General features: G+C 41.8%; 1 protein-coding gene across 1 annotated transcript in view; it reads right to left on the bottom strand.

Annotated features, from left to right (window-relative positions):
• Positions 1–395: 395 nt before the first annotated feature.
• LOC114023183 (FXYD domain-containing ion transport regulator 6) overlaps positions 396–11686 on the bottom strand; it is a 42085-nt gene continuing 30794 nt past the window's right edge. Inside the window, exons 3-8 of the mRNA XM_027835726.1 lie at positions 10833–10871; positions 10606–10680; positions 6063–6099; positions 4335–4384; positions 3922–3974; positions 396–2222 (exon numbers count right to left, since the gene is read on the bottom strand). Of these exons, the coding sequence (XP_027691527.1) occupies positions 3946–3974; positions 4335–4384; positions 6063–6099; positions 10606–10680; positions 10833–10871 (230 nt within the window). The 3' untranslated portion in view covers positions 396–2222; positions 3922–3945. The remainder of the gene's footprint in view (positions 2223–3921; positions 3975–4334; positions 4385–6062; positions 6100–10605; positions 10681–10832; positions 10872–11686) is intronic.

Below are 11686 nucleotides of genomic sequence, written 5' to 3'. Positions count from 1 at the left end.
CCCCTGGTATACTAGTTGAATAACCATATCTAAAAATAATGAGGTTCTTCTAGTGTAACCTGTCCTAGATGAATTCACACTGGCTTTTAGTGACCAATTCTTCTCTTTCAAAATGGTCATAATCCATCCTCTTAATAGTACATTCTAAAATTTTGTTGGGAATTGGAAGGCAGATTCATCAGTTCATGGTCTGAAGAATCTTCTTATCCTTTTTGAAGCATTTGCCCAGTTCCAGTTCCATACCACACCTCTCTTGATAGTAGCTCAGCAATCACATTTATTAAGTTCTTTCCTAGGCAAAGACCTATTGGCATTTTAAGCAAAATATTTCCCAATACATGAGTACCTTCTTCTATAACATAAAATAAAATAAAATAAAATAAAAAGGTCTGAGGTTTCTTGGATAGAAATGATATTTTATTCTTTTTTTTTCTTCAGGAGAATCTAGATCACAATACAGAATACAACGGTTTGCTCAATTTCCACAAGAACACAAGGGTGGTGGGGAGGCAGATTGTGGCTTTTTTTTCCCATTCACATTACAACACTCAGGGTCTCACCAGTTATGACACATATTTGGGCAATAATGACTAGACTTTTGAGAGAACAAAAACAGCCACCTCATGCAGTCTCCACCTAAGCTACCACCACCACCACCATTCTGAGTACAGGAGGCAGTGTGCACAGCAAACATAGAAGGGCTGATACTAAGAAAAAGGCATCGGAAGGTGCCTTGATCAAAGTCAGGGTGATTGGTGGGATAGGAGACCCTCTTTCTCTTCTCTTCTCTTCTCTTCTCTTCTCTTCTCTTCTCTTCTCTTCTCTTCTCTTCTCTTCTCTTCCTCTCTATCTCCCCTGACCCCCACATTTTCTCTTTCCCCAGCTCTAGCTTTCACTCTAGCACTGCTCATTCACAGCAGAGAAGATGATAACGGGGAACAGATAGCCTCCATAGGTCGGGGAGACCAAGTGCCCCCAGTAAACCACAATAATCAATTCCTGCCACAACCCCTGTTTCACACTAAACAAGGGACAGAAGTTCTGAGTTTAGCTGAAACCAGGAGAAGAAAATTGGAGTCCCAAGAGCAAGATTTGGATTTGGGAATAGTGTTGGCTTCAGAGATGCTGGGCTATTGCTGAGATTCTGAAAATCAAGACAAGAAACTATCCACAGAATCTCAAAACCTCCACTTTCTTTTTGATTGGGGTGGGGTGTGGGGGTCGGGGAGGAAAGACAGGCTTTGTCTAAATGTCACTGTGACACTCTGGCTTTTCCCAGCTTGGGGCGTGGCAAATGCAGGACCATGATAGGAGTTGCCAGCAAGGAAAAAAAAGGGGAGATAAAGGCCAGACCCATGATGGAGTCGAGGTGAGTTGACTTTGATTCAAAATATGAGGGAAAGCTTTCTAACAATTAAAACAATCCAGTAATGGCACAGCCTGCCTGGAACAGTTGCTAGTTTCCCAGCACTCAAGGTGCTCATGCAGGGTTAGATGATAGACCACATGTCAGGACTGTTGTAGGGAGAATTATTGCACTAGTTAAGGGGTTAGCTAGATGACATCTCAATGTCTAGGATTCTGAGAAAAGGGAAAGTGGGACCATTCTTCCCCAGAGGCAAGAGCTGCAGCTCCGAGTTTGCCTTGGGCTTGTGACCAGCACTTAGGCATTCTCAGACCAGGCCCAAGGGCAGAATACTGAGCTGTACAGGTGGGGAAGAAGCATGAGAGGTGAAAGGCCACAAAGTAAGAGCACTGCATATATCACCCACCCTTCCATCCTCTGGGAGACTTAAACTAGACAGAAAGGTATCTCCCGCCCTTCTTTATCCATACAAATCAAGACAAAGAACCGCTTGATCCCTTGGGAAACAGGAGGAGACCATGGTGATGGATGGATGACCCAGCTTCTGACCCTGGGGGAAGTTAGTCCAAGTTTTACTAGGGACATGATATCGTCCACAAACATCGAGCCACAAAGACCATGCTGATCACCCACACACGGACACATCACACGAGTTAGACAGGACAATGGGCTAACGAGGGCACGAGCATCAATTTGTCTGGCAAAGTCATGGACCGGTTTGGGAGGAAATGGACGGGAATGGACACATGACTTCTTGGCTTCTCCTGGGAAAGGTTTTGTTGCTGTGGTTTCCAGGTTTTTTAAGCATCAACGTTGGTATCTATGGGGTTGCGCAGTGGTCGTTAGGGATTGGTGGCTGTAAAAAGAGAGGAGAAAAAGACTTCTTTTGACTTTATAAGATAATAATAATAACAATAATAATAATAATAATAATAATAATAATAATAATAATAATAATATGGATATTAGTAATATACATATAGTATATTAGTGATTAGTATATTGGTAATAATAGTATGTATATTAAAATAATAGTATAGTAAGTAATTAGTATATTAGTAATAATAGTATGTATATTAAGAGCAGCTAAGTGGCACAATGGATAGGGTGCCAGGGGAAGTCAGGAAGACTCATCTTTGTGAGTTCAAATCTGGCCTCAGACACTCACTAGCTATGACCCTGGTCAAGTCACTTAACCTGTTTGCCTCAGTTTCTTCATCTGTAAAATGAAAGGAAATGGCAAACCACTCTAGTATCTTAGCCAATAAAACCCCAAATGGGGTCACAAAGAGTTTGACACAACTAAAAAATGACTGAACAGCAACAACAGCACATAATATTGCACTTTAAGTTTGCAAAGCACTTTATATATTTATTATCTAATTTGAGCTTCACGATTACCCTGAGCATTCTGCCCTGGTTGGGTGCGGTTGTACCAACAGTGAGTGGCCTATTCCAAGAGAGTCTGATCTGTGCATGGCTGATGACTGACCCCCAAACTCCTGACCCCTGAGAGGAGTTGGAAGAGAGAAGTGATAAATAGGGAGAGAGGTAGTGTATGCAATGATAGTGTGGAGGAAAGCAGGTCCCGGGTGAGGAGATCCAGCACAGCACAACACAGGATGTTTCAGTCCAAGGCAGGGTGAAGGATCATATGCATGTCTGCATATGGGGAGAAAGTGCACATCCCCCCCAGGATGTTGGCACCTTGGGGCAAAACTTTTTCCCTAGTTATGGATCTGCAATCACTCAGCCTTCCTAGGCTTCAGTTTCCTCATCTATAAAATGGGTATTTGTGATCCCTGCCAACCTTATGGAATTGTGGGGAGACAATGGATGTTATTTTTAAATAAGTGAATTTTGATAACTATATGGCATTTTTAGTTGTAATAAAAGTTGGTTTACTTAATGTTGTAAAAGTAGAAAGTCTCATGTATGCAGCTCTGTACCATATAAAGGACAGATTACTATATGATGAACATTATTCATATTTTACTAGTGAAGAAACTGAGATTCGTCTGTGGTTCCATAGTTAGTGTTAGAGACAGGGCTCAAATCCAGATCTCCTGTTCCGCATTCTTCCAGTCTACTACAATTAGCTCTGAGGTGACTCTGAGAACCCACCCAAAGTGCCTCCTGAATCTTCGAAGAAAGGTTAAATTGTTTTCAGCATTGCTTCAGTATTAGACGTGGCATTGCATTCTAAGACTTCAAAAAATGATAAATCTACAGAATCATTGCTAACTCCCCATGAAATAACATAATGGATTATCTAGAGTACCCTACTTATATGATGCTAGAGAGTTTACAGTATTCACAAATTTTAGTAATTTTCGGTGTCTGCCACTTATCCTTTCTTCTCAGACTCAGAGTTCTCTCAGGGCAGGACTAACTCTAGCTCCACTCTCTGTATCCATCCCCCTCCCCCCAACTCTCCCAGATACTAGTTTAAGACTGTATCTCTCCAGGGGTCTACTTTAACATTCCCTGCCTAGCTGACTAGTCCTGCCTCAATGCCATCACAGGCTGGAATGAAAGGTGGGAAGGGGGCTCACCTTCTTATCTGACGTCTGTACACCTCAGTTCTCGACTTTCTGTGGTTCTGTGGCTAAAAAGAAAAAAGAACTTAAAGCATAACACAGAAGAGACCGAACAGCAGGGAGGTACTGCCAGCTTCTGCCAATGTCTGACTGCAGGAGACCTGTTTTGGCTTTCAATGGCGGGGAGGGGGACAAGAGAGAGCAAAAGTGACTTGAGGCAGTAGAGATGCTGCTGGTGACTGGCATTGTGGAGACACACCCAGCCGGCTCTGGGGAGGGTGTCCCTGTCCCACCCCCTCCATACACACCTCACAGTGACTTGCTATATACAAAACTCTTAGGGTTTTTTGTTTTATTTTTACCGTGTTCTTCTTGCTCTTTTCTACCCCTTCCCTCCTCACTGTGATCAGATAGCTATGAAAAGTTACCATTTGAAGTGATCAGGTTCTCCGCCTGGGCTTCCTCATCTCCAGGAGCTCTGAAAGAGAAGTCATAACATCGGTCCGTTGTCCCAAGATAGGTTCTCCAGGCACCCCTTCCTCAACCTACAGATCCTCCAACAGAGGCACTTAAGAGCAGAATGTGGTGGTCATCTAAGGGCACTGAACAAATCCCTCCTGGAGCCCAAGAGAGAGTGAGCACTGAAAGCAAACTGATAGAGTCTGTCAGACCAGACACAGATGTTTTTCAAATACAGAGCAAAGACTATAGAACATACCTGGTCAAGAACTTTCAAAGTCAGCCAGTCAACAGGCATTTATTAAGCACTTACAACACGTAAGGCATTTTGTGGGGTACTGGGGTCACAAAAAACAACAAACAGTCCTCGTACTTGAAAGGCACTCTCTTTTATTGCTACTTTCTATGAAAAGATCAAAATTAATATTACCTCTAATTTCTTCTGTATTGATTTCTACTGTATTGATTCTACAATGTAACTGATTCATGCTACAATAACTTTATAATTGGGTCTGCATCCACCTGGCTCCAGCTGAGTTCAGGAATGCAGCTGAGCCATAAAGAAAAGTTGTTCTGTCTCATGCTGGTATCCCCTAGGATACTTCACAGATATTTGTTTGTTTAGCCCCTCAAAATTGCCATCCCCAAAAGATAAGCTGTCTGTCCTTTCCTGTTTTTGGGTCGTTAGGGGAGTTTTTAAACCAAGGAGACAGCAAGTCTGTTAGTTGTGATCCGCGAGCAAAGACTTCAAGATACACATGGACCCCATAAAGCAATTAACATTTCTCAATAGTTGGAGAGGGGAGTGATTAGCCTTACCTGAATGCTAGCCCACCTTTCTCAATTGACCATCCTAATAATGTTCTTGCCCCACCCCTACAACCTTTTCTCCACTCCTAACAAGACCCTTTCTTTGTTATGTGTTAATAAAGAAGATCCCCTCCTTCTCTGGGGTTGCTGGCTTTGCTGAAGTTGCCAGAGTGACCCTCTTTGTTCACAATTACACCTATCACTGTTAATAAGCTGATTTAGCTCAGAGTCTGTACCTCAGTGTCTCTTTATTACATTAACTCACCACATTTCTAAGGGAATTCCTAACTAGTCCTATCCTCTCTAGACACATCTATCTCCTCTCTGTAACCACTTATTTTTCCTAGCACAGATGCCCAACAATTTTCCTGCTGTTAGATGCACAGGAGAGTATATTGCAGGCTTACAAAAACAGGATTTGACAGGCTCACCCTCTTGGGTCTTCATTTGGCTGATCTGAAAACCTAGTCTGTCTAAGGAAGAGCAGAGAGGAACATAGCTCTTTGAAATAGTCTCCCAGGTTCCTTACATCTCAAGGAGGCTAAGGTCCCTGAAATTTGGTGGTGTTCCTCTAAGAAAGCACCCCAAGCCAAGGAGAAGGGAGATTGGCAAGAATGGAGGTAGAGAGAATCTTTAAAACTATTCCACTCTCCTGTCTGTAAGTTGCATTGTCCTGTATCCTCTAGCTTCAAGACGGTAGCAGATCTTGTTACTTTTCATAGGCTGAAGTTCTTTGCTCTCCCCATCTTCACTAAGCACTTCCGCCCACTCCCCTGCCTGGGTCTGACTTAGAAGGGTAGAAGGACTTGACAGCTTTGGGATCAATCCAAATATACCAGGCTTCTTCCCAATCATTTCAGGTTTCACCATCCCAGTGCATGCATTACCTGGGCTTCTGATTGAAGCTGCATTTGCATCTCCGACCTAAGAGGAAATAGACAAAAAATCCAAAATCATCCAAGTTTCAGATTGTGGTAGATGAGACTCCCAACGTACCCTGTCCCATGAGGCCACAACTGTATTATTGTGCATGGTTGTGGTTATAACATTTAAGAAAAGAGTGCATCCATAGAAGGGGCAACCAGGACAGTGAGGGAACTAAAGCCATGTAACATGAGAACAAATGGAAGGAACTAGAGATTTTTAGCTTTGAGAAGAATTAAGGGAGACATAGCTCTCTTCAAGTATTTAAAAGACTGTAGTATCAAAGAGAGATTAGACCAAGGGTGGGGAACCTGTGACCTTGAGGCCACATGTGGCCTAGGTCCTTGAATGTGGCCCTTTGACTGAATCCAAACTTCACAGAACAAATCCCCTTAATGAAAGGATTTGTTCTGTAAAACTTGGACTCAGTCAAAAGACGGCACCCAAGGACCTACAAGGCTACATGTGGCCTCAAGGTCACAGGTTCCCCACCCCTGTATTAGACTTATTATGCTTGGCCCCAGGAGGCAGAACCTGAAGTAATGGATAGAAGTTACAGATTTCAATTGCTTAAAAAAAAAACAATTCTGCTAATATTTGAAGTTGACTAAAAGTGGAATGCATTGCCTAGGAAGGCAGTGAGTTTCCCTTTTACAGAAAGTCTTCCAACTGAGTTTGAATGACCACTAGCTATATCAAAAAGGTGATTCCTGTTCAGGTATGAGTTGGATTCAATGACTTCTGGAGTCCCTTCCAACTCTGAGACTCTGTGATTCTGTTGTTTTGGCTTTAGTTCATAAAACTATATAATGTTAGAATTCGGAGGGGCTTTAGAGTTCCCCTAGTCTAACTCCATCTTACATTCAAGGAAACTAGTGCCCAGAGAGAAGTGACTTGTACCAGGGCACATATCAGAGTTGGGTCTAGAACCCACGCCAAACTTCCTGGTTCAATATTCTTTCCATTACAACATACTGCCTTCCTCATTGGCTTAAGAATAATATTTTTGAGGCTAAGGGCACAAATGGGTTCCATTCTCTTATAAGCCTATATATATATATATATAAACACACACATATATATACACATGTATGTATATACATGCATGCATGTGTATACATAAAAATGTATATCTGTGTATACATACACACGTGTGTGTATATATACACATACATATATACACATACATAACATACATTTATATATATACATACATATATATATATATGCGCCACTGTTCATTATGGGGAATAAAGCAAGAGAAATTCTGTAAGGCTTAGTACAAACCACTGCCACTGTTAGAAAAATAAAAACAAGTACATGCCATCTATACACAGATGTGAAGAATGGCACATGTCTTCTTGTTTTAGTTCACCTGGTGTTTCTCAACCCTTGTTCCATCCTATCCCACTTAAGTGCTAGGCCATTTAAATGTAGAGGCAGCAAAGTGTACTGATAAAAACACTGGATTTCACGTTAACTCCTGGTTAGTCACCTTCTGTATGACTCTGGGCAAGTCACTTTTAATTCACAGAATCATAGATTTAGAGCTGGAAGGGCCAGAAGAAGCCATCCATTTCAAACTCTTTTATTTTACAAATAGGCAAGTGAGGCCAGGAGAGGTGAAGTGAATTGTCTGAGGCCACACAGGTAGCTAGGGGAGTGCTGAGATTTGAACCTTGACCTTCTGATGCTACATCCAGTGTTCATTCTGCTACCCACACTTGGTCACTTAATTTCTTTTCTATATCTGTAAAATTAAATGTCTTGGTTAGGGAATTTCTAGGGTTACTTCATATTCCAAATCCTATGATCTAACTCAATCAAGTAACCAATAAATATGTATTTAATATCTACAATATGCTAGACACCAAATACTGAGACTCCAGTTGAGAAGACAAGATTGACGATGGTGATGGTGATAACTAACATTTATATGAGACTAAAGTCTTAGGGTTTACAATGCATCTTACACATATTAGGACATGAAAAGCTAACTAAGAGTATAAGGTAAGGCAACCTGGAAGCCAAGGAGTAATAGCAAGGAGCCTCTGAATCCACAAATAACTGGCTTCTGATTCAGGAAGACCTGGCTTCAGGTTTTGCCTTTGTCTATACTCTGTGGCCTACGCCAGGGGCCCAGCCAACTCCTCAAAGAGTTATAGTCACAGGAAAGGTGCTGATTTGCATTGACGATGGGTATCCTCACTGGGCATGCCTTATCCCAGTGAATTCACAGGTTTAATCCAAAACAAAACAATCCCCAGTTAGGGACTGGACTTCTGATTTCATTAGTATAGAAATTCCCAGATGAGGAAATGCTTTCTCCAAAATTTATAATATTAGAATTGCCAAGAGCACTAAGAGGTTAATTACTTTGCCCAAGGTAACACAGCCAGTAGGTATCAAAGGCAGAACTTGAACCCAGTTTTTTGTGGTTGTCTTTCCACTCCAGCAATCTCAAACTCAAATAAAAACAAGGACCACTAAACCATACAGAAGGATCTTGGATGGCCACTTACTGACTTAGAAAACCACATATTAACATCACCTATGTTCTACTGTATTTTTAGTTATTTTGTTAAATATTGCCCAATGACATTTTAATCCAGTTCAGGCCACCCTCCAGAGTGTTACAGGGCTGCCTATTTGATACCTCTACTCTACAGCATTGGTTCTTAAGCTTTTTTGGTTTCAGGACTCCTTTACACTCTTAAAAATTATTAAGGGCACCAAATAGTTTTTATTTATTTGGGTTATATCTATCCATATTTATAGTATTGAACATTGAAACTGATACATTTTAAAGTACTTATTTATTAATGTAAAATAATAATAAATCTATTACATGTTAACATAAATGATGTATTTTATGAAAATAATTATACTTATGTAACTACATATAAAAATAACTACACTTTCCAAAACAAAAAAATTCAAGTGGCATTGTTTTGCATATTTTTGCAAATCTCTAACGTCTGCCTTGCTAGAAGATATCTGGATTCTTAGGTCTGTTCTTCCAGTCAATCTGTTGCCGTCTGTTATTTGGGTTGAGGTAAATGAAGAAAATCTGGTCTCACATAGATATGTAGTCGGAAAAGGGAGGAGTATTGTTGTTGTTGAGTCATTTCAGTCGTGTCTGACTCTTTGTAACCCCTTTTGGGGTTTTCTTGACAAAGATACTGGAGTGGTTTGTCATTTCCTTCTCCAGCTCATTTTACAGATGAGGAACTGAGGCAAACAGGGTTAAGTGACTTGCCCTGGGTCACACAGGTAGGAAGTGTCTGAGGCCATATTTGAACTCAGGAAGATGAGTCTTCATGACAGAAGGCTTAGCACTCTACCCACTGTGCCATCTAGCTGCTCATATCACATACAAGAGCATCCTATTTTTTATATGTGTCTAGATGCTGCTGTGATGAATGCAGCACATTCATTTTGTGAGTTACTGAGCTCAGGGCAGCTTTTTGCCATTTTGTGTTTTCTCAATTATCGGATGCTAAGAAACAATTGTTTTCACATGGAGCTACATGGCTTTTTAAATGTTCAATAGGCTTCCCCATATTCCAAGAGTTTGGGAACCACTGTCCTAGACCATTAAAACTAGAGGAGTTCAGAAGAGGGAGAAAACCCTGCAGGCTGGCATGATCAGTGATCAGGGAAGGCTTCACAAGACTCAGTCAGACTTGAGCTGGGCCTGGAGGGATGAGGAGGATTTCAACAGATGTAGAAAAGAATATAAGACATTTTCAACTACAGGAGGAGGCCTGTTCAAATGGTGGGGATAATAATAACAACAATAACAATTTTAAAAAGCAGCTAGGTGGTCCAATGGATAGAGCCCTGGACTTGGTGTCAGAAAGGCCTGAGTTCAAATTCTGCCCCAGATAGTTACTAGCTGTTGAATCCTGGGCATGACACTTTGCATTTCTCAGTCTCAATTTCCTCATTTATAAAATGGGGATGAAAATAATAGCACTTGCCTCATAGTGTTACTATGAGGATGAAACAAGATAGCACATATAAAGTGCTTTAAATGCTAGTTATTATAATAATAGCTGAAACTCATAAGAAATTTTAAGGCCTGCAAAGTACTTTACAAACATTATTTCACTTGATGGTACTAGCCCAGTGAAGTATGTCCTACTGGCATTATTATGCCTCTTTTACAGATAAGAATATTGAGGCTCAGGGAAGTAAGTGATTTGCCTGTGGTCACAGAGCTAGTAAGTGTTATAGGAAGGAACCTCAGCCCTCCTTGACTGTAAGTCCAACGCTCTTTCCAGAATAGCACAAGGCTTCTCTTAGAGGGATCTGACAGTGGGCAAGTGAGTTCTCAGAGAAGGGGTCTTTGCCTTAGAATCCTCTTTGTTGCAGGGCAACACCATTCCCTTAGATCAGACCCTACAGACCCACCCCGGTTAGGAAACAGCTGAGCCTTGAGTTCTAAAAGGGGACCCATTACAGGGGGAGTCTTATTTTTCTCTCTTTCCCTTTATCACTTACTCAGGATAAGGAGGATCCCAACTGAAAACAGGACCACGGCAAACACCAAGCCTCCAATCCTCAGACTCTGGTAATCTGCAGAGGGAGAGGCCGGGTATGAATGAGAAGGGAGGGTGAGACACAGGCAGGCATTCCCAAACCCCTTCAGGCAAGTCACCCCCCCAAAAAAACCTTCCCTCATCCCCCCTTACACCCCTTACCCCTCCCAAAGGGTTGCCAGCGCTCACCATAATGAAAAGGATCTTGCTCTTTCTTCTGATCAGCAGCTAGAAACATAACACAAGCAAGGCCATGAGGAGGGGCAGGGGGGAGGACAATTCATTTATAGAGCACTTATGGTTACACAGCATTTCACAGACATTATCTTATGTGATCCTTGTGTCAGGCCTGTGCTGTAAACAGGAAGAGGTATTTCTGATCTGTGATCACAGAACATGAGGATTGGAAGAGATTTCAGGGTTATCATTTAGTCCAGGGGTTCTTTTTTTTTGGTGAGGCAATCACCTCAACAGGGTCACACAGCTAGTATCATGTGTCTGAGGCTGGATTTGAACTCAGGTCCTCTAGACTCCAGGGCTATGCTCTATCCACTGTGTCACCTAGCTGCCCCACTGATCCAGGGGTTCTTAACCTTTTTTTTTTCCTCATGGATCCCTTACTTCTTTCCCTTTCTTCCTTCCTTCGCTTCTCATTTCCTTCCTTCCTTCCTCCCTTCCTTCTTCCCTCCCTCCATCCCTCTTTCCCTTCCTTTTCCTCTCTCCCTTCCTTCATCCCTCTCTCCTTCGTTCCTTTTCTTCTTCTCTTCCTTTGTCCTTCTTCCCTTCTCTCCTTCCTTCCCTCCTTTCATTGTTCTCTCCCTCTCCTTTCCTTTTTTTCTTCCTTTCTTCCTCTTCACAGAATAGTAGTTTAAAATGTATAATGAAACCAATGAGAGTGAAATACAATTGCCCAAATATTTAAAAACCAAGAACCCCCAATCTAGTATAGCCTACACCTGACCAGGAATCTCCTCCACAACATCTGGGCCAAACTCACGCAGACCCTACTTGATCTGCAGTAAAGGAGAACCTCCTGCTACCTG

Source organism: Vombatus ursinus, unplaced genomic scaffold (genome assembly GCF_900497805.2).
Source record: "Vombatus ursinus unplaced genomic scaffold, bare-nosed wombat genome assembly UNPS02014816.1, whole genome shotgun sequence".
NCBI classification, from domain to species: domain Eukaryota; kingdom Metazoa; phylum Chordata; class Mammalia; order Diprotodontia; family Vombatidae; genus Vombatus; species Vombatus ursinus.
Note: the sequence above shows the minus strand (reverse complement) of the source record. Positions and strands in the feature narration are given on the sequence as shown.